Source organism: Ictidomys tridecemlineatus, chromosome X (assembly GCF_052094955.1).
Source record: "Ictidomys tridecemlineatus isolate mIctTri1 chromosome X, mIctTri1.hap1, whole genome shotgun sequence".
Classification (NCBI taxonomy): domain Eukaryota; kingdom Metazoa; phylum Chordata; class Mammalia; order Rodentia; family Sciuridae; genus Ictidomys; species Ictidomys tridecemlineatus.
Genome location: NC_135493.1, coordinates 41,747,703 through 41,775,571, shown reverse-complemented (window position 1 = coordinate 41,775,571; position 27,869 = coordinate 41,747,703). Strand labels below are relative to the sequence as shown.

General features: G+C 35.3%; 1 protein-coding gene across 13 annotated transcripts in view; it reads left to right on the top strand.

Moving 5' to 3' along the window:
• Nucleotides 1–25,559, top strand: part of Pwwp3b (PWWP domain containing 3B) — a 36,758-nt gene extending 11,199 nt beyond the window's left edge. For 12 of the 13 annotated variants that reach the window (XM_078034446.1, XM_078034445.1, XM_078034444.1 and 9 more), the window contains 3 exons: nt 18,122–18,254; nt 20,464–20,641; nt 21,656–25,559. In XM_078034446.1, the coding sequence (XP_077890572.1) occupies nt 21,873–23,951 (2,079 nt within the window). In that variant the 5' untranslated portion in view covers nt 18,122–18,254; nt 20,464–20,641; nt 21,656–21,872 and the 3' untranslated portion in view covers nt 23,952–25,559. The remainder of the gene's footprint in view (nt 1–18,121; nt 18,255–20,463; nt 20,642–21,655) is intronic. The other variant, XM_078034448.1, reaches the window with a different exon arrangement.
• Nucleotides 25,560–27,869: the final 2,310 nt, after the last annotated feature.

Here is a 27,869-nt window from a genome sequence, read left to right as displayed (position 1 = left end):
TTACTTCTTGTGCTTTCGGAGTCTTGTTAAGGAAGTCAGATCCTAGGCTGACATGGTGAAGATTTGGGCCTATTTTTTTTTCTCTCTTAGGTTCAGGATCTCTATTCTAGTGTCTAAGTCTTTGATCCACTTTGAGTTGATTTTTGTGCAGGGTGAGTGACACAGGTTTAATTTTATACGGATTTCCAGTTTTGGCAGCACCATTTGTTGAATAGGCTATCTTTTCTCTAGTGAATGTTTTTGGCACCTTTGTCTAGTATGACATAACTGTATTTATGTGGGTTTGTCTCTGTGTCCTCTAATTGGTACCATTGGTCTACAAGTCTATTTTGGTACCAATACCATGCCATTTTTGTTACTATTGCTCTGTAGTATATGGTTTTTGTCTGGTATTGTGATGCTTCCTGCTTCACTTTTCTTGCTAAGGATTTCTTTGGAATTTCTGGGTCTATTATTTTTTCCACATAAATTTCATGATTGCTTTTTATATTTCTATGAATATATAATTGGGATGTTAATAGGAATTGCATTAAATTTGTATAATGCTTTTGGTAATATGGCCATTTTGACAATATTAATTCTGCCTATCCAGGAGCATGGGAGACCTTTCTTCTGAGGTTTCTTTCAATTTCTTTAGTGTTCTGTAGTTTTCATTGTAGAAGTCTTTCACTTTTTATGTTAGATTGATTACCAGGTATTTTATTTTTATTTTCTTTGAGGCTATTGTGAATGGGATAGTTTTCCTCATTTCTTTTTCAGAGGATTAATTGCTGATGTATAAGAATGCATTTGATTTATGGGTGTTGATTTTATATCCTGCTACTTTGCTAAATTCATTTACTAGTTCTAGGAGTTGTCTGGTGGAATTTTTTGGAACTTCTAGATATAGAATCATGTCATCAGCAAATAGTGATAGTTTGAGTTCTTCTTTACCTATTTGTATCCCTTTCATTTCTTTCTTTTGTCTAATTGCTCTGGCTAGAGTTTCAAGGATGATGTTGAATAGAAGTGGTGAAAAAGGACATCCTTGTCTTGTTCCAGTTTTTAGAGGGAATGTTTTCAATTTTTCTCCATTAAGAATGATGCTGGCCTTGGGCTTAGCAAATATAGCTTTTATAATATTGAGGTATGTTCCTACTATCCCTATTTTTTGTAGTTTATTTGAACATGAAGGTATGCTACATTTTGTCAAATGCTTTTACTGCATCTACTGAGATGATCATATGATTCTTGTTTTAAATATGTTAATATGATGAATAATGATTATTGATTTCCACATGTTGAACCAACCCTGTACCCCTGGGATGAACCCCACTTGACTGTGGTGCATTATCTTTTTAAATATGTTTTTGTATGCGATTTGCCAGAATATTATTGAAAATTTTGCATCTATGTTCATCAGTGATATTGGTCTGAAGTTTTCTTTCCTTGATGTGTCTTTGGTTTTAGTTTCAGGATGATATTAATCTCATAGAATGAGTTTGGAAGGAATCCCTCCTTTTCTATTTCATGGAATACTTTGAGGAGTATTAGTATTATTTCTTCTTTGAAAGTCTTGTAGAACTAGGATGCAATCAATCTGGTCCTGGGCTTTTCTTGCTTGGTAGTCTTTGATGGCATTTTCTATTTCTTTACTTGAAATTTATTTGTTTAAATCATGTATAACCTCCTCATTCAGTTTGGGAAGGTCATGTCTCTAGAAATTGGTCTATGTCTTCGATATTGTCTATTTTATTGGAATATAAATTTTCAAAATAGTTTCTATTATCTTCTGTATTTCAGACATGTCTGTTGTGATATTTCTTTATTCATCTTGTAGTAATTTGAGTTTTCTCTTTTTTTCTCCTCATTAGCATGGTCAGGGGTTTATCTATTTTATTTATTTTTCAAAGAATCAACTTTTTGTTTTGTCAATTTTTTTTCAATTGTTTCTTTTATTTCAATGTCATTGATTGCAGCTCTGATTTAAATTATTTCCTGTCTTCTATTGCTTTTGGTATTGATTTTTTCTCCTTTTTCTAGGGCTTTTAGATGTAGTGTTAGGTCATTAATTTGTTGACTTTTTATTATTTTAACGAATGCACTTAATACAATAAACTTTCCTCTTAGTACTGTTTTCATAGTGTCCCAGAGATTTTGATATGTTATATCAGTGTTCTCATTTACCTCTAAGGATTTTTTATTTCATCCTTGATTTCTTCTACTATCCACTCAATAGTGTATTATTTAGTCTCCATTTGTTACAGTAGCTTGTATTTTTTATTTTGTAATTGATTTCTAATTTCATTCCATTTTGGTTTGATAGAATGAAGGGTATTATCTCTGTTTTTTTGTACTTATTGAGAGTTGTTTTGTGGCATAGATATGGTTTATTTTATAGAAGGAGCCATGTGCTGCTGAGAAGAAAGTATATTTGCTTGTGGATGGATGAAATATTCTATATATGTCTATTAAGTCTAAATTATTGATTGTATTATTTAGTTCTATAGTTTCCTTATTTAGCTCTGGTTTGGAAGATCTGTAAAGTAGTGAGAGATGTGTGATAAAGTCACCCAGTATTATTGTATTATGGTCTATTTGATTCTTGAAATTAAGAAAGTTTTTTTTATGTACATAGATGCTTCTTTATTTGGGGCATAAATATTTATAATTGTTGTGTCCTCCTTATATATACTTCCCTTAAGAAGATTATATATTTTGTCTTCATTGTCTGAGGTTCTGTCTTCCAAGTGATCTGATCTATTGGTGATGCTTTCTATTTAATTTATAATTTGGTTTACTGAATCTTTCAATTCAAGGATTTCTGCTTGTTTTTTTTTTGTTTGTTTGTTTGTTTTTTTTACGATCTCTATTGAAGTGGTCCTTCACTTCCTGTATTTTTTTCTTTGATTTCTTGCCTTATATTATCCTTTACTTCACATATCAATTTAACTATGTACAATGTGAACTCATTCTTGGGCATTTCTTCTACTGTTATCAGTGGCTTCTCTTGTTAAAGCACCTGATTGGTTTGTTTGGGGCACTTTATTCCCTTGTTTTTTTTCATATTGTTAGTGTGTTTTCCCATCTAGAAGTATGAATATAAGGCAGCATAAATCCTACCCTATAGAACTATAGTGTCCCTGAAGGTTTCCAGTGCTTTCCCTTTAATGTTGAAACCAATATGAACAGCACCCAGTATATACAATATATAGCCTTGATGCTAATAGCTCCCACTAAGATGTCTACTGCTTTCTCATATTAAACCAAAATAATGAGTTCAATAACTACCTATAGTACAAACAGAAAATTTGTTTAAATGTTTTATAATTTCAAATGGTGACAGAACAGAGGTAGTGTAGTATGTGATATTCACAAGGGAGGAAGAGAGAAGCTAGAAGTAAAAATTCATAGGAAGAGTAAGGAGCTGACAGAGATTGGCTGTTGGTTGAAGAAACATTGCAAAGAAAATCTAAGAAAATAGATGAGAGAGGAAGAATACGAACAAAGAGAAAAAATTAAAGACATAAGAATACAACAAAAATGCAAAAACCATTCATAGATCATTGTCCTCCACATACTGATGCATAAAAAACATCCTGTTCCAAATATGTTAGAAAGATTAGCAAATCAAAAAAATAAAATAAAATAAAATAAAATAAATCTTGCTGGAAAGTCGAACTGTCTCTGAAAGTGTTCAACAGTTTCTCATCCCTGTCTCTAACATCTCTCCGGATCACTGAACCCAGATCAGCCCTCGCAGACCCAGTCTCTATCCCACCAATCTAGGTTTCAGATACCTCAGGCTCAGCCACACTGCAGTCCCAAGATTTCAGTGTTGTTTCTACTTACAGAGAGACCACCAGGGATACACTCATGCAAAGTAGCAACCCCAAGATGCAGCAGCAAGACAAGGGCCACCAGAACTCCCAGCAGGAAGACCCCATGCTCCTCCAAACCAACAGTCCTCCCAACCCCGCCACTGGACTTGCAGGCCCCGGCTGGAGTCCCCAGACAGAGGCTTTTGTGGTGGTAAACCTGCTGGTACCTGGACCCCAGGCTCTGGCTGATGTCCCAAAATGGGTGCATCCATGTGCAACCAAACCTGGGGTCTCCCCCAAAGCAGTCTTCTAAGATATCAGCAGTAGTGAGGGTGGTTGTTGTCAGCAGGCAGAGTGGCAGCTGCAGCAGCAGCTGCAGCTGTGCTGCTGCTGCAGCCATGGGGGCAGCGTCACCAGGCAATCTCCAGGTGTCAGCAGCAGTGTCGGCTTCAGTTTCATCCAGGGGAGTGGTGTCTTCTGTGGCAGCAGCACCCAGAAAGAAGACCCCCAGGCGACCTCAGGCTGGTAGCAGCGGAATCAGAGGGAGCAGCAATGGGGGTAGCAGTGCAGGCAGCAGTTGATTGACAGGATATTTCCAGTTCAGTGGCAGAGACCATGGAGGTAGCCTTGGAAGTAGCATCTGAGGTAACCAAGGCAACTGGGTGCCCAGAGAAGAGACCTCCGGGCACTGCAGCGGTGTCTTTGGCAGCAGTGTCTTGCATCTGCGACATTTTCTTGATGCTAGGCAGCAGTAGTGATTCACAGCTCCCAGTCAGCCATGGAGTCTTGAGGGGAAATAATCAGTGCTCTATAGGAGACTTTGTTGGCAGTGTTTTCTGTATATTGTTTTGTGTTTTCATACCACATAATGTCTACAGAACACATTAAATATATTTTCCACTATAATATTTTCAACTTATGATGAGTTAACTGGGATGTAGCCCCATCATAAGTGGAGAAACATGGGTATGCTAAACCCCTATAAAGAAATTAAACAAGTAGTTGTAATGGTGGCCACTTACTTCAGACTTGCATGTCACAGCCAACTAAATGACTCTCAATAAGTCCTTGACAACAATCCTGACAATACACAGCAATAACAGCCATCCAAAATTTCTCATTTCTTAATGAAGTTATTGTGTTGTTACCTGGGCTAGTCTAGGAAACACAGATCCAAGTATCTATGTTTGGCTGTCTTGAGTAGGTAGAGCAGCACTGGCAGCTTAGACAAGTTAAAATAGGATTCCCATAGAATAAACTTTGAGACAACTCACAGTACCAAAATACTCAGTATCAGAAATGGTGTCCCTGATGTATTTTCCAATTCTCCTTGACAACTTCCCATCAAACCACAACATACACATTTATTCCCTTTTGGTAATAATTATACTCAGGGCTAAATACTAGGACATAATACAACTGCTTCTCTTATTTTGAATTTTTAAATATTTTCTAAAACCACAATATGTTTTTTGGTCTGATGCCAACTATTTATTCATCCTTTATGCATTTTGCCTTCTCCATTTTCCATTTTCCTTCTCCTCTGACAGAAGATATTCCTTTGGGTATTCTTTTTTATTTGTTTTTCTTTTTTTAATGAGCATCCTTCAGTGTCAGCTATCCAAAATTATTTATTCAAGCTTATTTGTGAATTTGGAGAAGCATATGAATAAGCCACAGAAGGAAGAAACTATTAAGTAGCCTTATGGCAATAGAGGTCTCTAAAAGCAACACTTTTCTGGTTAAACAAGGCAGTCAAACACAGTGACATAAAGACTTTTCTAGATGACTTAAGAGCTCATCCATTCATTTCTGGTCTATATCCAGATGTGCCAATGAATTATACCCATATCCAGTTATTCTGTGTTCATTTTGAACTTTTTTTTCTTTTCCCCTTCCTTTCTACATCCATATCTACCTCTTGCTACACACTTAGATTGTCACTAAGCTTTTAAAAATTATTTTAACTTTACAATATATTTTGATATCTGGTAGCACCAATTATCCTTTTAGTCCACAAATAAAATTAAACCTGGATCTCAAATCCATGTCTTTGTATCTGTTTTAGAACTTGAAACATACAGCAATCTTGCCATAATGACTGCCTGACAAACTGACGTTTAGACTAAAATTTGATATGTAATAGTATCTCTTATCTCGTCCTGAAAGATACTGATGAATTCCATTTATCAGAGTGGTGATGAGAATGATTTTGATCTTGCTTGGATGTTTTCCTGCAAGTATCTCAGAGGTTGGCAAGATTTGATGATAGTACTCATTTTTTTTTCTTTAAATTTCTCAAGGCAGAGCTAAGAAAGGTCTTTCTCATTGCTTGTTAGTACCAGGAAGAACACTGTATTTGGATACCCAGAGTATAATAGAGCTTTGTACATGCTCTGTCATGATGGTGTCTTATCCTCATAAACCTTTCTTTAATTTTATCCCTTTAAAAAATTTTCCTATTCCATCATCTTGAGTATTAACTCCTAATAGTTTTATCCATTGGTACTCTAATTTTTACCTTGCCTACAGAATACAAAGTTCCAAACATGAGAACTTTTTCCCCTTGAAATCTCTAAGTCACTGGTTGCTTTCTTTTTCTTTTATACTTTCTCTGTCATACATTTGGTCAGAGATTATGGAATCCTTTTGACACTAGTAATGTTTCATTCTCTGGTTTGCCTTTTTCTGCACTTGGAATATTCATCCTTTGTAAGTTTTTATTCTCCCTTATATTTTTCCTCTTCAGGTAGCTTGATATTCTGTCAGTGGGTATTAATAAGATTGAACTGTGTTTACAGCCAATTTCCTTTGTTATTTGTGTATGCCTCTGCCTTAAGTGTTATTGGATATTTTGCATATTTGTTAAATGTCTAAGATTTCTTGCTGTGGCCCCTGCATGATGTTTGTGATGTTGTAACTACACTTAATGCACTAAATATTGACTTTTATTCTATAAGCAGTTTATCTCTTGTGTTTCATTCAGCTTCTGTTTTTTTCACTGGGGACTTATTTTAACCTACTTTTGGTCACCAGATTGTAGAATTTAGCATCTATTCTCTGTTTCCTTCATATGTTCCTCCTTCCTTTACTTCCATCCAAGTAGTTAAATGGCATATGATAATTTCAGTATAGTTAAAAGCTCTGCCACTGTGGATGAATTTCATAAGTTAGAGGATTTTTATATCATCAGGTTTCCTGAAAAGTGTCATGTGCTAGCCAACCTTTCATGAAAAAATATAGTGACAATATGAACTTACAGGAGGAGTTATATAACCATGTCAAAAATCAGGTGTCTTAGATGCCTCCTCTTTACTTTAGAGCATATTCAAAAGTAGAACTTAATAAAAAAAAATTGAAGAGATTGAAGTAATTTGAATTTGTAATATATTCTTTCTGTATTCCAGGGAATATTTTACACATAACTTGTGGTTACCCACAGCCTTCTTTGGCAGTCATTAATCCAAAGTACAAATCAAAATATCTGTATGTATCCCCATTACGCTCAGAATAAAATACAAGTCTTTTTTATAGGTCCTGTTCTAATTAGATGCCTTTTTTAAGACTCGGGTTTATTGAGGTATGATTTAGATACAGTTAAATTCACTAGCTTATTCAGTGCATAGTTTGTTGAGCTTTGACAGTCATGTAACTATTAATGCAATTGAGAAAATATTTCCTTAACTCAAAAATGTTCTTTCCTGCCCCACTGTAGTCAGCACCCTCTCTCCACCCGAATTCCTTGACAACTACTGATGTGATTTTTGTTCCTATGTTTTTTCATTTTCCAGGATATCATATATATGGGATAATAAATTATGTAGGCTTTTGCATCTGGATTTATGTGTGTGTATGTGGGGGTTACTCTTCACCCACAATATTGCATGTATCAGTAGCTGATTCCGTAGTGTAGCTGAGAAGTATGGATGTTCTAGAATTTGTGTATCTACTTATCAGTAGCTTTATCATTTTTGGTGATTGTGATTAAAGTTTTTAAACATTCCCAAAACAGATCTTTGTGGGTACCTAATTTTCATTTCTTTGGGGTAAATACCTAGTAGTGGGATTCTGGATGGATGGTAAATATATGTTTAACTACATTAACAACTGCCAAACTATTTTATAAAGTGGCAGTTTGACATTTTCACATTTCCACCAGAAATTTTATAAGAGTTTTAGTTGCTCTGCATCATTTCCAGAAGTTGATACTGTCAGGTTTTCTTTTCTCTTTAATATCAGCTGTTCTTATAAAGTTGTTAATGATATTTCATTCTGGTTTTACTTGAATGTCCTTAATTACTCACAGTGTTAAATATTTTTCATATGTTTCATGTTTCATATTTTTTCATACATCATCTTTGATGAAGTGTCTAAATAGAATATAAATACATTATTTTCTATTTTAATTGAGCTTTTAATCTTACTGAATTTTAAGAGTACTTTACATATCCTGGATACAAGTGCTTTATCAGAAATATGTTTTCCACATATTGTCTTCCCTCCACTCTGTGATATTCATTTGATTTTTTTGAAAAGCAGTTTTCAAGTTCGATTTGTCTGTTTTTTAATAGTTCATGCTTTTTGTATCAGTAAGCCTTTGCTTCATCTAAGGTCTCAAAGACTTTCTACCTTGTTCTCTTTTGTAAATTTTATAGATTTGGGGCTTGCATTTGGTTCGGTAATCCATTTTTGAGTTAATTTTTATCTGTGGTCTTAGTTAAGGGGTCAAGTTGAATATTTGTGCTTATAATGTTCAGTTTTTCCTGTACCAATTATGGAAAAGACCACCATTTCTTCATTTAACTACCATTTTCAAAAGTTGATTGACCATATTTGCTGATCTGTGTTCTGTTGATCTGTGTGTCAATCTTATGCTAATTAACAACACTGTGTTTAATACTATAGCCTTAGTGTGAGTCTTCTACCTTTTGTATTTCCTTCTATAATTTGTTTGGCTCCTATAGTTCCTCTGTTTTCCATATATATTTTATTTATCTTTTCAATTTTTACAAAAAATTTGCTGGGGTTTTGATTGATATTGCAGTGACTCTGTAGGTAAGATGTATTTAGAGAGCCAGGTTCAGCAGCACACACCTGTAAACCCAGCAGCTGGGAAGGCTGAGTCAGGAGGATCTCGAGTTCAAAGCCAGGCTTAGCAATGACAAATTGCTAAGCAACTCAGTGAGACCCTAAATAAAATATAAACTAGGGCTGGGGATGTGGCTCAGGGGTTGAGTGTCCCTGAGATCAATCTCTGGTACAAAAAAAATATATTTAGAGGGTGGAAAAACACCTTAAAATTTGTGAGTATTTCAGTCCGTGAACATAACATACTTCTATGTTTATTTAGATGTTTAATTTCATTCATTGGTATATTAAGTTTTCTACATATAAGTCTGGCACATATTTGCTGGATTTTTTTTCTTCCTTAGCATTTCCTGTTTTGAATAAATTATAATTGGTATGTTTTTTTAAACTTTAACTTTCAGATTTTATTGTAAAAAATAAAATTAGTTGTTTTATATTGAACTTGTATTTGGTGATACTATTAAACTTATTTATTAGGTCTAGTAGCTTTTATCTTTTTTTTCTTTTTTGATAGATTCATTAGGATTTTCTACATAGATCATCATATTGTCTACAAATAGTTTTACTTCTGCCTTTCCAATCTTTTTTTTTTTATTTCAGGCCTTTTTTATTGGCTAGGATCTTAAATATAATGTCGAAGAAAGTTGTAGAAGCAGAAATTCTTGCCATATTCTTGATTTTATTAAAAAGCATTCCATGTTTCACCATTAAATACAATGTTAATTACAGAGATTTTTTGTAGATACTTTTGATAAGGTTGAGGAAGATCCTTGTATTTCATGGTGTGTTTAGTGTGTTTATCATAAACATGTACCAAATGTTATTAGATGCTTTTTCTTCATCAAATGAGATGCCTTTTCCTCTTTTTTAGTATACTAATAATTGTGAGATATATCAGTTGATTTGTTTTTGATAAACTGTCCTTACATTTCCAGGGTAAACTCCATTTAGTTATACTGTCCTTTTTCTGTATCATTGGCTTTGATTAATAGCACTTTGTTAACAATTTCTCTATGTTTATGAAAGATAATGGTATGTAGTTCTATACTTGTCATATGAGGTTATTTTTCTGGTTTTGTATCATCTTGATGTTGGTTTTATAAAGTATTCTGGAGTTTTTTCCTTCCTTTTCTCACTTCTTTATCATCTGGCTTACGTAACATAGTTATTTTTTTTTCAAGTAGGGCTTGGAGTGACAGAGGTTATTTCTCCATGATTTTCCATCCTAAATTTTCAGCAATTCCTTCAAACCTATGCTACCAGAGAAGGGTCTGTCTTCATCCTCTTGCCCATTTCTCAGCAATAGGCTGCTGAGAGTATTAGGCACTAGGTGCCTGGTAAGGCAGGGAGTTTTGTATCTTGTCCTGTCCAGCCTCAAATTTACAGAGACCTGTGCACCTGGACCTTGAGAATTGGGACTACCTTGGCATCTGTCTTTTCCCCCATGGCAGCTAACCTCTGATTTGTATCTTTTATAAGATGTATTTTCTTGCCTCTGCCTCAGCAATAGCTGACCACTTATTTTTATTCTTGTAACATCCTGGATCCAAGAGGATTCCCTGCTGTTCCTTAAGGGTAGAGGGGTTTTGCTTCTGCTTTTTTCCCAGCAGCAATGGATATCTGCTTTTGTCCTAGGGATGAGAAAGTTTCCTGTTATTTCCCTCCCCAGGCAGATGAGTTTTGTCCCCACTGCTCCCCCAGAAGCACTAGATTTTTGCCTTTGTCCAGGAAGAGATTTGCTGCTTCTCCTCAACTGGTTTAACACTTTTGCTCTCTGTAGAAGGGTTTGAGTTTAAGTGTTTGAGATATCTGTCTCTTCACAACAGCAGCTTGTGTCTCACAAACCTGAATCAGTGGACACTTGAGAGAATGTTTGGAGGTTCTACCAAGGGGAGCACATCTACTCATTTGCACTTGACCAAGAAATGGTCCTTCTCTATCAGAGAAGATTGTCCTTAAAAAATGGTCCTTCTCTATCAGAGAAGGTTGTCCTTTTCCATCAAAGGCACAGGTTCAGGAAGAATGCACATGGTTCAGTGAGGGAGGATGGGACCTACCTAGCCAACCACATCAGCCATATAAACCCTGGTGATCAGTGGGGTGACAGATGTGACAACCAGATCACCTTCATAGTGGAGTCATTAGGCTTCTTGTTTATTCCCTAATCATCATTTTGAGTTTCTGGTTAAAAAACATAAAAAAGAACCAGGCAATGAGTGAATAAGTGTTGGAGACTTCAGATATTCCAAACTGAAAAGCTAGCCCATGCTTCATCTCTAAAAATTAACCAAGCACCAAGATTTTAAGTGATTTCCTTTTACCTGCTTGTATGGCAGATACCTTTTGTCTCCATGCTCTGGCAAAGATGAAAGACATCTTGCTTCTCTTTAAAGGGCTGGTTATTCTTTGGTATTCAGTTTAATTAAGTTCTCTGGTAAGCTGAAAGAAAATTATGATTTTGTAAGTTATCTAGAGATTTATAATTATTAAGTTATTGGTGAGATTTTCTTAAACCTTTTTATATACCAAATGAAAGTGGGACTAGTGATTTTCAATAGTGTATACATGGGTGTTACTTTTGTTTCTACTAAATATGCTTTAGGAAAAACAGATGATTTCTAAAGTTTATATATAAAGGGTTTATATAATGGTTATTATTCCATATTTCTAATTATTTTTTATTTTTGAATATAATATAGTAAAATCATACTTGAAAGTATCATATATTATACTCAAACTTTTTTGTATGCAATTTTCTGGATTTTAACATGTCTATGTTTATATAAACATTCATCACCCTCATAATTTCTTTTTGCTGTCCTTCTATAGCTACACCCTTCCCCACATATACACCAGGGAAAACTAAACTTTTACTTTTGCTATACTTTTATCGCTTTTTGTTTTGTTTTGTTTTTTGTACTGGTGATTGAACTCAGAGGCAATTGACCACTGAGCCACATCCCCAGCCTTATTTTGTATTTTATTTAGAGACAAGGTCTCACTGAGTTGCTTAGCATCTCCCTTTTGCTGACGCTGGCTTGAACTCATGTCCTCCTGCTTTAGCCTCCCAAGCCTCTGGCATGTACCACTTCACGTGGCTACTTTTATCATTTTTAAAATGTCATATAAATGCAGTCATAGAGCATTGTGGCAGACAAACCTTAAAAGACCCACCCCCTTGTATAATCTCTTCTACTTGAGTGTGGATAGAACCTGCACCTTGATTCTTTTTAAAATTTTTTCTTTAATTTGTAGATGGATACAATACCTTTAATTCATTTATTTGTTTCTATGTGGTGCTGAGGATCCAACCCAGTGCCTCACATGTGTGAGGCAAGTGCTTTACCATTGAGCCACAACCCCAGCCCTATGCCTTGCTAATCAATAGAATTTCACAAAGATGATATAATGCCTCTCATTCCATTGATTGTTAGGTTATATTAAACTCTGTAATAGCTAAATGTATAGAGAAATAGGAGAGAATAAGAGAAAGGGAGGAGGGAGGCAGGTTAGATGCAGAATCAGGGACAGCATTTTCTAAGTTCCATTGACTCCTGGCATATAACTATTTTATTTTATTTTATTATTTTTTGTGGCTCTTTTTTTTATTGGTTGTTCACAACATTACAAAGCTCTTGACATATCATATTTCATACATTAGATTGAAGTGGGTTATGAACTCCCAATTTTACCCCAAATGCAGATTGCAGAATCATGTCGGTTACACATCCACAATTTTACATAATGCCCTATTAGTAATTGTTGTATTCTGCTACCTTTCCTATCCCCTACTGTCCCCTCTCCCCTTCCCTCACATCTTCTCTCTCTACCCCATCTACTGTAATTCATTTCTCTCCTTGTTTATTTTCCCATTCCCCTCACAACCTTTTATATGTAATTTTGTATAGCAATGAGGGTCTCCCTTCATTTCCATGCAATTTCCCTTTTCTCTCCCTTTCCCTCCCATCTCATGTCTCTGTTTAATGTTAATCTTTTCTTCCTGCTCTTCCTCCCTGCTCTGTTCATAGTTGCTCTCATTATATCAAAGAAGACATTTGGTATTTGTTTTTTAGGGATTGGCTAGCTTCACTAAGCATAATCTGCTCTAGTGCCATCCATTTTCCTGCAAATTCCATGATTTTGTCATTTTTTAGTGCTGCGTAATATTCCATGGTGTATAAATGCCACATTTTTTTTATCCATTCATCTATTGAAGGGCATCTGGGTTGGTTCCACAGTCTAGCTATTGTGAATTGTGCTGCTATGAACATCGATGTGGCAGTATCCCTGTAGCATGCTCTTTTAAGGACTTTAGGGAATAGTCTGAGAAGGGCAATAACAGGGTCAAATGGTGGTTCCATTCCCAGCTTTCCCAGGAATCTCTATACTGCTTTCCAAATTGGCCACACCAATTTGCAGTCCCACCAGCAATGTACAAGTGTACCCTTTTCTCCACATCCTCGCCAGCACTTGTTGTTGTTTGACTTCATAGTGGCTGCCAATCTTACTGGAGTGAGATGGTATCTTAGGGTAGTTTTGATTTGCATTTCTCTGACTGCTAGAGATGGTGAGCATTTTTTCATGTACTTGTTGATTGATTGTATGTCCTCCTCTGTGAAGTGTCTGTTCATGTCCTTGGCCCATTTGTTGATTGGGTTATTTGTTATCTTATTGTCTAATTTTCTGAGTTCTTTGTATACTCTGGATATTAGGGCTCTATCGGAAGTGTGAGGAGTAAAAATTTGTTCCCAGGATGTAGGCTCCCTATTTACCTCTCTTATTGTTTCTCTTGGTGAGAAAAAACTTTTCAGTTTAAGTAAGTCCCATTTGTTGATTCTTGTTATTAACTCTTGTGCTATGGGTGTCCTATTAAGGAATTTGGAGCCCGACCCCACAATATGTAGATCAGAGCCAACTTTTTCTTCTATCAGACGCAGAGTCTCTGATTTGATATCAAGCTCCTTGATACATTTTGAGTTAACTTTGGTGCATGGCAAGAGAAAGGGATTCAGTTTCATTTTGTTGCATATGGATTTCCAGTTTTCCCAACACCATTTGTTGAAGATGCTATCCTTCCTCCATTGCATGCTTTTAGCCCCTTTATCAGACTCCTGGCATATAACTATTTTAAATACACGTGTTCCTTCATCCATTCATCTCATACACATTCACAGAGTATTTTCCATTTAGGAGGAGGAAGATACAAGTATCTTAGTGATTAAGAGCATGGAACCTGGAGTCAAAGCAGCATGGATATCAAAGAATTTGACATGTGCCAAATACTCTCTGGATATCCTAGTAAAAATTCATTAACCTCTCCAATTCCTCATCTCCCAAAAGAGGATACTCATAATACCCTCTATTTTATTCCATTTTGTGCTGCTATAATGTAATAGTTGAGGCTGTTTCATTTATAAACAATAGATATTTGTTTAGCTAACAGTTCTGCAGGCTGGAAAGTCCACAACAAAGAAGTGCATCTGGTAATGGTCTTGCTGTGTCACTGCATGGCAGATAGTATCACATGGGGAAGGAGCACACAGAAAGGGAGAAGGGTGCCAAACTCATGCTTTTATCACCAACCCACACCTATAATCACTAACTCACTCTTGTAGTAATAGAATCAATATATTCATGAGGTGATAGCCCTCATGACTTGACTACCTCTTAAAGGTTCCACATCTCAACTTTTACATTGGGAATTATTTCTAAAACATGAAGTTTGGGGGAATACATTCAAACAGATTTTGTGAGAATCAAGCTGGGTGAGGTATATTGAGTACAAGCAGGGTGCCTGGCATATGGTAAGAAAACATTAATGTTTTTAATATTACTGTTGTTTTGAAGAATGAATCACTTATGGGACTATCCTCCATGAAATAATCATGTGATAATTAGATGAAATCATATATCAAGTACTGAGAATAGAACCCAGAACTTTTTTGGGTATTAGGTTTTATATATTGATATTATGTATCTTTATTACTATAATATTAGCATTTATTATTATTGGTTATAATTCTTCTCCAACTCCTTCTCCTAACAATTAAATATAAAATATTAAACATGGAATTCGTCTTTCACTTTTTCTGGAAAATCGCCTTTCCTGACTTATGTGCAAAATGGAAAATGAAAATAACAAACACAAGAAAGTAATGTATTAAATTTAATGACCATATGTTGTGTGCATTTGGATTTTTCCAAATATTTGAAATGAGAAAACAAAAAAATATATATAATGAAACATAAAATCAATTAACTCTCTTCCTTTAAATAAACCCAGTGAATCTCTACATCATGTACACCCATAAGACTGGGATCCTAATTATAATAAGATATACTCCATGTTTGCATAAATAAGTCAAGTTATACTCTACTGTCATGTATAACTTAAAAGAACAAAAATAAAGCAATAATAAATAAAAATAAATAAATCCATATTCACATTGGCCCAATAATCCTATTTAAATTATATAGAAATACTTAGAAAGGATTAATTCTACAATAATAATGACTTTTTTGTTTGTGGTGATTATAAGATCAAGTACTTCATTCTACTATTAGAAACAGACTGGAAAACACAGTGACTTAAGTAACACAGAAGTTCATTGTTCCACCACATCAAGATTGAAATGAGGTGGTCCCATTATTCAGGGGCTGAAGATCATCCATTCCCTAGTGAGTTACATCCTTTTTCTAAGTCACTTATTGGTTTAGAATGGTTGTCCTAACTGTATCTATCATGAGCAATTTCTAGAAAGCAAGAAAATGGGAGAAAGTGAAAAAAATTAAAAATATAAATATAAAATTAAAAAAATATATTTATTCCCCTTTTATTAGAATCTAATCTTCACAACACTATTTGTTTGTATTTGTAAACAAGAAATTCCATGGTATGCAGTGAGAAAGTCTGGAAAAAAATAATATTTTAGGAGCTCATACTGCCACCTAGAATATAACTGGGGTTCTGCTCATGAGGTAGAATGAAAAAAGTGGATGTTAAGTAGGCAACTAGCAATTTATGCCCAGTTCATTATAAATATGATACCTGAATGTAGAAAAGCATTAAACAGATAACAAAAATATATTTTTTTAAATGTAAGAGAAAATGTCCTGTGGCAGAGAAAACCAAAACTGTTAAATTATATATTCCCCAGCCTTTAAGGCAGTTGGTCCTTCATACCTGAGTTCTGGCTAGTGGACTATGGCCAGCAGTGATGTTTGCCAGACCTGTCCCTTCAAACCATCCATAAGACTCTCCATCCTCTCCTTGTTGACTGCTAGCCAGTTAAAAAGAATGCACTGAAGGACTTCATGGCAAAAGAAGATGGTAGAGCCATAAGGATGGAAGATAATTGGGCCCCTCCCTTAGTGACTACTTAGAACAGTCCCCTCTGGCCACTTGATTACATACATTGAACTTTGACATCAGCAAATTACACTTTTTGATGATTGAGCCTCTGTGATTTAAGGATTATTTATAGCACAAACATTTCCTACTCTAATTGTTAGAGCCAAAAAAATATATACCAGCCAAGAGATCACCTTCATTAATTCATTTCTATTTATTGTTCTAACATTAATGTTTATATAAATGTAGATTTTAAAATAATAATATAAATATGAGTAATACTATGTATTATGTGAAACATAGTCCAAATAAAATACTTTATCCCCCCAAATTATCGATAATGTTACTTAAAACTTGAATTTCTACTTTAAATCAGAAATATAAATTTAATGCAGGAGATTTTGATGAATAGATGCATAACATGTTTCAGGGGTTGTGGCTCAGCAGTAGAGTGATCTCCTAGCACATGCAAAGCCCTAGGTTCAATTCTCAGCACCACATAAAAATAAATAAAGGTATTGTGTTCAACTACAACTAAAAACAAATACTAAAAAAAATGTTTCAGATATAGAAACAAGTAAAGACATATAAATTTAAACAAAATTAGTTCACCTCACATTGAAATGCTCAAATGAAAAACAACAACAAAATAGAAAGGAGAAATTTCCAGTTATTGATGAGGAAATATGAAATGGGTATTTTCCTGCCAAAACAATGATGTTCAACCTCTTATCAAAAATGAACATGTATGCTGGGGGCTTAGCTCAATGGTAGAGTACTTGCCTAGCATGTGTGAGGCACTGGGTTCAATCCTCAGCACTGCATAAAAAATAAATAGAATAAAAGTACAGTGTCTGTCTACAACTATTTTTTTAAATGAGCATGTATGTGAAGAATTTGTTGAAACCTCCATGAAGGGTTCCAGAGGAGAACTGAGTAAAAGGGGAAACATAATATGTCATGAAATAATAAAATATTAATAAAAATCATAATTTTTAAGAAGTCGATTCTCCCATAAATAGTGGACAGTTTTAATACAATCCCTACCAATTGTAGGTGTCCTGTGTTTGGGATTGGGGTCTCTGGTAAACATAGTGATTGTGGCATGCTTGGTGGCTAGGAAGTTTCTGTGCAAAGGCACAGAATGCCTGGCTGCTGGGAACTTCCATGTAAAAGACACGGGATGCCTGGCATGGTAGCAATGTTCTTTAGGAGGAAGCTCTGTGTTAAGGGTTTTATCAATTTCGACCTTGATCTTAGGCACATAACTCCTGGGAATAGAGAAACTTGCTTGCTAGATAACTACAATGTTTCACCAAGCTCCGGTGCTCCTGGATCTGTGTGCTTAAGAGTAATTTTAGACAATGAACTTTCTTAAGAGCATCACAAAGCTCTGACATTGCATTTTGTAACTGGAATGGAACTGCAAATAAGCAACCTTACTGATACTCTAAACAATAACGTAGTTATGGTCCTAATGACCAAATGTAGCCTACTGGTATAAATAAATGAGGCTGCTTGGTCAAGCAGCCACTTTTCTGCCTCTGCACCTTGTGTCTCTGTCTCCCTTTTTATTTTCCTCACAATCAATACCCTAGCAGTCGTGTTTAGTGCAGTTTGACAAAGCTGGGTTTTAAATTTACCTGTAGCAGTAAGATGCTAGAGAAGGCAAGAAAAAAATGTAAAAAATATTTAACTGGGTTTTTATCATATGGTAAAGTGATTTGCTGCCTCTTTTCTTCGAGAAATCACCCACTGAAGCATTTGAATGGAAATTAAACAGACACTTGTTGCCATTTCACTTTAAAGTTCTTTTAAAAGGAACATTTCCATACTTCAACATTTCAGCAGTTTGTCTTGGCGTTTCTGTCCTTTAATTCAGGGAGGGGCCTTCTGCTCTTCATCTCAGCCCGTGGGTGGAGCCTTCTCTGAGCTGCTTGGCAGTGAGCTGTGCCTGGGCAGTCTTGGGGGAGGAGCTGCATTTCTCCAGGCTGCAGCTGACAAGAAGCTTCAAGGTAATGGCTGTCTTAAATTTAGCTATTTTCCAGTGACTTCTGAGGGCCCTAGAGTATAGATGTGAAAAATAGGGATGATGGTCTTGGAGTGGTAGGAACGGAGTGTGGTTTTGCGAGAATTACAGGCGTTTTGAAGGAATTAGTCCTCTGGAATTTTTGTATCTCCCAATGTTTATAAATCCACAGTGGGAGAAGGGGTGATCAGATTACAGCCTCTAAATTAAGGCTTCAGTCAGTGCAGCGTGGCCGTTCATACTAATTTATTGAGTTAGCATTCCATGTGTATATTGCTAGACATTATGTTTCTGTTTGAAGTTTTAAACATTTATTGATTTACACAAAAATTTAACTGACAAATGTTTTCACAGCATGCATGGAAATACTTCTGTAAATTGATTGATACATAAGAAGACTGTGTGTCACATATACATGAGCATGGAAAGGAGATCAAATATGTAGTCGAGTGAAGATACTCACACATAATATATACATGTATATATGGGTGATTAGAAAGAAATCTGTGAGAAAATAAGCTCTTTTAACATTCAGCATTCCTGGGTCAGTAGGTTACTATTTAAATACTATTTTATAACCTATTTCCATATTTTAAGAAAGGATTTCTTCATGATTGTTTTTATAATCATGAAAGAAAACTTAAGCTAGAACATAATATCCATTTTGTTTCAGACACATAAACATTCATAGACAAACACACAGACATGCTCCCATAATCCCCCGCCTTTTGCCAATAGTGGAAATTTTCCTGGACCTGATCAAATAGTTAGCCTGGTTGCTGTGTTGACTATGTTCCTGTGTGTATCCTCCTTGCAGCTCATTATTTCAGGCCACAGATACAGTTATGGTCAGCAAGAACCATTTTTCTGTATCACCTAAGTTAATAGTGAGACATAATATTTGGTTTATTTGTATAAGCAATTTAAAATATTATATGGGATGGTAAATCCACATAATGGAATATTATGTATCTGGTGAATACAAACATGAATCTGTACATGTGAGTTGAAAATGCCTGAGAAATAGTTTAAGATGAAAAATTAAGTTATAGAATAGCATATATCATATGATCTCTCCTCAGAATAAATAAATATACTAGTTTATATGTATATATGTTACTGTCATCTATGTAATCAAATCTGGAATTGCATATCTGCCAAATTACTAATAGGATTATTTGTATAGTTGGAGAAACAGAGATTGCTTTACTGTTCTCTATTATAAAAATTAATAATATATACTTATTTATTTTTCACATCTTAAAGGAAATGTTGAGCTAAAATATAGTAGTCTTGAGAAAATTTCACTTAAAATAATTTATAAAACATCATGTGGAAAATATTTATGCTCTTGAGTGAAATCTAAGGCTAGTTTGAAATGATATTTATCTATATATGTAAAATAATTCTAGAATGATACATGCAGAATAGTCATGGAGGTTGTTTGTATAGAATTATAATTTCTTTGGTATGTATATTTTTGTATCTTTTCAATTTTAAGAGTTTCTGGGTGTTTTTATAATAAGAAACATTATGTTTGAAGACACATATTCCTGTTATAATCCCATACAACAGAACTCCTAAGTTTAGAATACAGAAGTCTAGAAGCACTGGCAGGCTCCTGGCTGGCTAGAGTAGTTCTCATACTCTTCCCATAAGAAAGATCTAGTAGTGATTCAGGTCCTGCCTATACCTTATGGGCAGGCTGCAGTTCTGGTTCTGGTCACAAGATGTCGCTTGTCAAACAGCCTAAATTTCTTCCAGGCAATCATTTTTTTGAAGTAGGCAAAAAGCAATGAAATTATTTTGTATTAATAGATAGCATATACAGTGTAACTGTGATTCCATTGAAAATTTTGTGTATCAAAAAGAAAGAAGGATACATGATAACTGATATGGATTCAATAGAAAATCTATACTCTGACTTGTAGAACAAGGTAATTGTTACTTCCTTCTTTCCTATTCTGACCTCACACTTTTCCTGAGAGACATGATTTCATCATGAACCAAATAATATAAATGTGTCTCAAAGAACATTTCATATTATAAGGATATGACATCTACATCAGGGATAAGATTTCACTTTGTCTTTGTGTTTCAGAATGACATACTTGATAGTGTTTTGGTAGGGAAATTTCCTTACATTTTTTCCATTTTATTGCCTTGATCCCCTGTCTTCCTTTTGGATATCCTAGGTTAATATCAGAGTTCCATGAGACCTGGGCAATCTGCATTTGATTCCAGGTGAGCCCCAGAAAGACAGTACAACAACAGAAGTGCCCAGCAGGGTGAAGGCTGTGCTGGACAAACAGTCAGAGTAAGAATCAAGACAGCTGTATTACAGGACCAGACTATCACAATTCTTGTGGCAGGGTAAGACTATTCCCATCTCATGAAATATTTCACATTAAACACTTATTGAGATCATGAAGAATATTTTGCTTCATGCTTTGCAGCTATGGACTTTAAACTCAAAAATACATTTCATATTAAAATCACATTCAGTTGAAAAATCTGAGGTATAATTCAACTTGATCCTTGTTCTCTAGCCATAATATTTGTAATTAATGTAAGAAGTTAAAATGTCTCAACTTCTCATATTGAGAATCTTATGTATAAAACCACTAAGCAAAAATTATGCAAGAGGCTTTTCAGGTGTCTACCCAAGTTTTCAGACAATGATCTGGCTCTCAAATACTTGAAACAACTAGGTCCAGTAAGTGTCCATAGTAGCCATTCTGAGTCTCTGTCTTCTGCTTATGATTTTTAGAAGGTCAGTATGTTGTTGTGTAGATGCAGTAGGTACAGACCTTGTTTTGTTTGTCTGGATGCTTTGGTAGAACAGCAAAGCACTTACAACTTAAAAATTATAATGCTGTGTATTTGGCTAGTATACTAGTTCTCAACAAGTTCCTCTTGGACATGTAGCATTGAAATCATTTGAGAACTTATTAGAAATATGAATTTTTGAGCTCAACCCAGACATTCTGATTAAGACTTTCAGGAGGGTGCCTAGAAATCTAAGTCTTCCAGATGATTCTGATACATATTAAGTTTGGAGACCCACTGCCATAGGTCAAATAGTAGAGGGATAAAAATATCAGAGTCTAATAATATAGGTTCCCTGAAACACCACCATAAGCCCTCCCCCTATGCCTACATGTATACACATAACTCCTTAATAAATATGTGCAAGTTCTTGAATTTGACATATTGTAAAACAATTTTCCATTTCCTATCTCCCCTTAAATTATGCTGCATTATTCACTGTCTGATCTTGTATTGAGCATTCTCATCTCTAGTTTATTTCTTCTTGGTTTGCAATTGCTCATATTCTATTTTGACAAAATAATTTTGTTTGCTGATACTTTTTTCCCCCCATTTCAGTATCTTCGGTATTGTCCTATTCAAACAACGTGTTCACGCATCCTGGGGTTATTGTAGTGGAGAAGACAAAACACAAGCTATAAACTATTTGTAGTCCTAAAACAAAAGAGACTTTGTTGAGAGTATTGTTTTGGTAGGAACTGTGTTTGCAGTAACAAGGACAGCAAGCCACCTCAACCTCCGATAAGAGCTCCTTGGCACACAACTCAAAATCATCATGGAAGTTGAGTATGTCCTGTGCAATTGGAAAGACCAGTTATGGCCAGCGAAAGTTTTGTCCAGATCTGAAACTTCATCAGACAGTAAGAGACAAAAGACAATTTCCCTAGAAGTTCAAATACTCTCACTAGATGAGAAGATTGAAGTGGATATCACAGAAACAAAGATTCTTGAGAAATCTCAAGTTGAAGCCATTGCCTCCTCTCTTGTGCTACAGTTAGAGGACAATGCCCCACCTCAAGAGGAAACAGCTTACAGAAGATCACTAAAAGTGGCACTGGATATCCTGAATGAGAGAAAAAAAATGAGTCAAGCAAGCATTTCACATGAAGAAGAGACCATTGTGATATCTGACAACGAACCACAAAAGCTGTCTGATTCACCCCCTCGTAAAAAGTATCGGAGGCATGAAGAGGACTTACAGGAGTCTCTTGAGGAAAATAAAAACCCAACATCCCTGATAATATCTTCAGAGAGTGGTAATTCCCTGCCTGATGATAAATTACAGGTGAACACAACTATTGATACTCCGAGTGAAATGGAAACAAAGTCATCACAGAACCCCATTTGCCAGACTTTCCCTTCACTTTCAGAAGATGATGATGAAAAAGAGAAGAAAAAGATTGACACATCAGCAATTTTATCTGTAAGTTCCACAGTCAAAGAAGAGAATGCACATGTTAAAGATGAAAAGTTTGTTCCATCTTTGTCATCAGATATTGTCACTATGCCCAAAGCTTTGAAAGAAGAAGAAAAACACATATGCTCAGAGACCACTGCTGTTTCCTCTGAATGTTCTACGTTCTCAGAGAATATTGAAGATCCTGGAGAAGGTCCTTCAAATCCAAATCCATGCACAGATGCCACCCAGGATCAACCTTCTGTGGAATCAGAGATAGGTGCTGCAACATCCTCTGCAAGTTGTTCAGGGGAATGCCAGGCTTCAGTTAGTGCCTCTAACCCTGTCCTGGATTATTCACTTCTTGTGAATAATGAAAGAAGTTTTCAGAGGCTGGATTTAGAGGAACTTGAGGAAGACATTCAAGCTTCTGACAAGTCACCGAATCTAAATCCTGTTAGTGCTTCTGCACTAGATGACAATGAGGAAGATGAAGAACTCCCACGCTTCATTTTAAATTATGAGCCACGTTCATTTGAAACAGGAATGATAGTCTGGTTTAAATATCAAAAATACCCATTTTGGCCAGCAGTGGTAAAAAGCATCAGGCGTAAAGAGAGGAAAGCAAGTGTGCTTTTTGTTGAGGCAAACATAAATCCTGAGAAGAAAGGCATTAGAGTACCATTCAGAAGACTAAAAAAGTTTGATTGTAAGGAGAAACAAGCACTAGTGGATAAAGCCAGGGAGGAGTATAGTGAAAGTATCGACTGGTGCATTTCATTGATTTGTGACTACAGAGTTAGAATAGGTTGTGGATCTTTTACAGGCTCTTTCCTTGAGTACTATGCTGCTGACATTAGTTATCCAATCAGGAAAGCAATCAAACAGGATACCTTCAGGAATCGATTTCCAAAGCTCCAGAGTGATGATACTGTGGAACAAATGGTTGTGACTTCCCAGACCAAGAAAATGGCCTTCCAGAAAATTCTCCCTGACCGGATGAAGGCTGCTCGGGACCGAGCCAACAAGAACCTGGTGGACTTTATTGTGAATGCAAAGGGAACAGAAAACCATCTTTTGGCCATTTTAAAAGGCACCAAAGCATCCAGATGGCTGAAATCATTTTTGAATGCAAATAGGTTCACACCCTGTATTGAAACATACTTTGAAGATGATGATCAGTTGGATGAAGTAGTAAAATATTTACAGGAAATCTACAAACAAATAGATGAAAGCATGCTGACTCGAATAAAACATGACAAAATTAAATTCATCCTGGAAGTTCTCCTGCCAGAAGCAATTATTTTTTCAATTTCTGCTGTTGATGGATTAGATTATGAAGCAGCTGAAGCAAAGTATCTAAAAGGGCCTTCTCTTGGCTATAGGGAAAGAGAATTATTTGATGCAAAAATCATATTTGAAAAGAGACGGAAACCATTAACAAATGAAGCTCATTAAGTATCCCAAGAGTCAAAACCATAACAAGGAGCTTTTACAGATGTTAGTTTAAAAAAATCTCATTTTAACAGTTCTCTCTACAATGTAAATATTTTCTGAAAAGGAAAGACTTTGAGCAACATGTTCACTTTTTTTAAAAGATCTCTAGGATCTGCAGAGATCACTACATGTTTATTTTCTTATGCTTCTTCAGAGTCAATTTCATCAGCATTATTTCAGAATTTTTACTTTCAAATACATTTTTAGAATGCATAATTCCTAAATGATTTTTAAAAGAAAGGACTATTTGGTTTTATGACATTTTTGTGTGTATGCTGTATAGGAAAATGCAGTATGCACAATCATTTCAATATTAAAATTGCACTGGTGTTAGATATTAAGCAAGATAGTTAGAAAAGAAGTCTAAAAGAAACATGATTATATTTTTTTGCTTAATTTTTTATAAAATACTGGGTTTTCTCTTAAAATAGTTGAATTATTTTTCCTGCCATGCCTATTTATTTTTGGAAAAAAAAGTATCTCTAAGACATAGAACCAAAGATAGATGATAGATAAGCTTTGCTGCATATTATAACTAACCACAGTTGCTTTTGCAAAATAGTCTAAAGTTAAAAAATAAATGGATTATCTGCATGCAGTTTATATTTGTGTGAATAACATTTCAGCATGCAGAAAAATATTTCAGCAGCCTTGAACAGGATAACCAATTCTATACTTCCATGAAATTCAGTTTTGTTCAGTGTCTGTCCTTAAAATGGTTGAATAGTTTGTTAAAACAGACAGGCTTTTGGCTGTCTTCATAACTAACCAAGAGTGGATATTCTTATTATAGCTGTCTGACCACATGTAAAAGACAGCTACAGTCATTGTATCTACAGTCTGGTCACTCTAAAGTCCAGACTTACTGCTTAAGAGCCCATGTAGTTTGATGCAAACTGTAGAAAAAGCAAGCACTACATTCTGAGTCTTATTTCAAAATATGTAGTCATTTGTCTCAAATTAAGCAAACTTTAGCATCCGGCTTATTTGTACAGAATTTCCCATTGATTCCAGTACTAATATGTCAACTAGTAAGTCATTCCAAACTATCAGAAGGAGTAGATGGACCAAAACCTGGGAATTTGGAAATGGATCACAGAAAAAGCCCCCCCCTGGTTAAATATGGCAATTACCGAAATATGGTTAAATATAGACAATCGATAGGATGAAGCGGATGAATATATTCTAACTCAAAACAAGATTTTTGTGAGACTACATCTTAGAAAAACTAGTTTATTGTTTTTAAAAACTTGTTATGATAAGAAGTGCTAAAGACTTAACATGAACCTGTCTACAATTTTACATCTTTGAGTAAGACGGCTGTTATTCTTGGGCTCTTGTTATATGTTCACATAGCTACATGTGTATCTAAAATTTTTTAAAATTTGGTATTTTGATTTGTAATAAAACCATTATTTCCTTCACTTTGGATATTTACTCCATACTCCAGATTATATAGCTACATAAGTGATGTGTTGTGTTTTTTTGGAATTTTTGCTTTTTGTAGGTGCCATCATTTTAATGTTTGTTGTTATAAGTTATGATTCTGAATAAATATTCATTTCCATGGTTGATTTTGTGTTATTTTAGAAAAAAAAGCCTTCCCAATTTTATGTGCTGCAGATCCTACAAAATCTTCTATGGATCCAGCCTGAACTAATCCAAATAGTTTCCTCATGGCCTTGAAAAGTATTTGAAGACATACCATCACCACACAATATGTGGATTTTATAATCTAGGAAAACACCCTTATTCATGCTATAATACTGTGTCCCTCTGATTCCAATGTATTACCCACTTCAGTATTTTCATTGAGCTATCTATCTCCTGGTTGTAATATTTTACTACCTAATTTAATATTTACTACCTCATTTATAGCCTTATGAGGAGAGAAAGTGATAATGTGGTTTAATGCTGTACCCTGAGGTTAGATTACAGGGCACACAGAAGATATTATTCCTGTAAATATTCATGTAATTTTTTAAGATGATTACAATGTGCAACCTCATCACAATGAGAAATATTTTATTAACCTTGTGGACTGATTGCCTGTATTCGAAAATCAAAGACCCTTGTTTCACCCTATTTGAGAGTTCCTGGGTATCTGATTTGGGGTAAAGAATGAGTATCGGATCTCTCTTGATATGTCATTTATCTTGTGGCTTATGTTCAGGTGAGGCAGGTGTGCCTCAGACACATCTATTCTCTTTGAGTAGGTGACTGAATGGTATTTGGGTTATGGAAGAAGATGGGTTTGGCGTCCAACTGAATGTGGACTCTGATTACTTCTAGCCTGAGTAGTTGTTAAGGAAGGCTCTAAGATTGCCCTAAGCTGGGTCTCTAGCATAGGTTTGTATCTCTGATGGGAAAGACTGACCCATCATCCACCCTAACCCATTGGATTTAGAAGACTCTCATTTTCAGTTATAAAGCAGACTGCTGAATATGAGGCCCAGAATCTGTTTGTAAGGTCTGTAGGACTTCAGGGAGACAGCATCCATAATATTTATAGGTATCTCTATCCATTTGTCTAGGTACCTATCATCTATCTATGACAAGTAGAACTCTGAGACCTGGAATATAAATTAATGTAAGAATCTTGAATACTTAAAATCCCCTGATCCCTCAGCCTGGCATTTGCAGCCACCTAAACCCATGCTATCAGAGGACAGCCTCTTTCTGGAGAAAATGCAATAAACTCATCAGATACAGTTACCTCAAAAGATGTTACCTGTATTATTCACAACCAGTACTGATATTTTTCATTGCCTCCAGCTCATAACAAAGATAAGGTATCATCACAGCACAGGGGGAAAATTGCAGTCTCTAATTACGTGGAGAAGAACTTTATATTCAGAAAGAACTAGTAGGAATGGGCTAATATATACTATAATAAAATAGGATAATATATGGTGGAATGCATTTTGAGGATGTCAAACTAGTATGGAAAGAGAGCAGAACCTAAGTGAATATGGAGGAGAACTTAGCAACATGGGATCACACACCTATAACTTGGTTCAAAGACCTGGAGTTGGCCTAATATGCTACTGGTGTGGCATCTTTTAAGCTTGGACCAAAACAGCCTACTGGAACATTTTTGCCAGAGTACTGAGGAATTGGTGAGATCGCCAAGGGGATAGGAGTATAAGAAATGATTTACTGTGTGAGAAGACAGAACCTATCTCTGAACTATTTTCCCTAGGAGGGAAGAGAAGGCACAGTAATGATAAGAAATGTGTTGATGAGAAACACTTGACATTTTTTAGTATCTCAAGTGTTGGCTCTCCTTGGCAAACCATGGTTGGAAATAAACTATATTGCAATGAGGATGATGAGATTCCAGAATTGTAGGGCCTAAGTGTCAGCACAAAACCCGAGAGGCAAGGTAAGTATCTTTTCCCTAATGGGAGGAAAGATCAGATTAGAATCAGGTAATTTTTATTGACTAAAATCTGTAGCAATGACTGGTAGATAGTAGTATTCCAGGGCTCGGTGTATGGACAGGTGGCTGGTATATTACTTCTTATGTACAAAAACAAGATGTGACCTACTCAGCCAAATCTGATGTTAGCTGCAGTGGAAAATTATGGTCCCCTACCAAGTTGAAGATACACAGTACAAGTTGTCCTACCACTAAAGCCATATGACTCAGCATATCTGATAGTGCTAAGATCTTTTCCAGTATTATCTATAAGGATTAGAATGTATTGTAACACAGAATTCTGAGGCTCTGAGGAAAAACTGTGTCCTATAAACTAAGTGCCATTTAAAAAATAACTCCTTGTATAATATTAAGTCTTAATAAATAATAGTCTAACCCAATAGACAGCAAGTGACTATATGATAGAACCTGCCAATCATAAGCTGTACATTAAAATT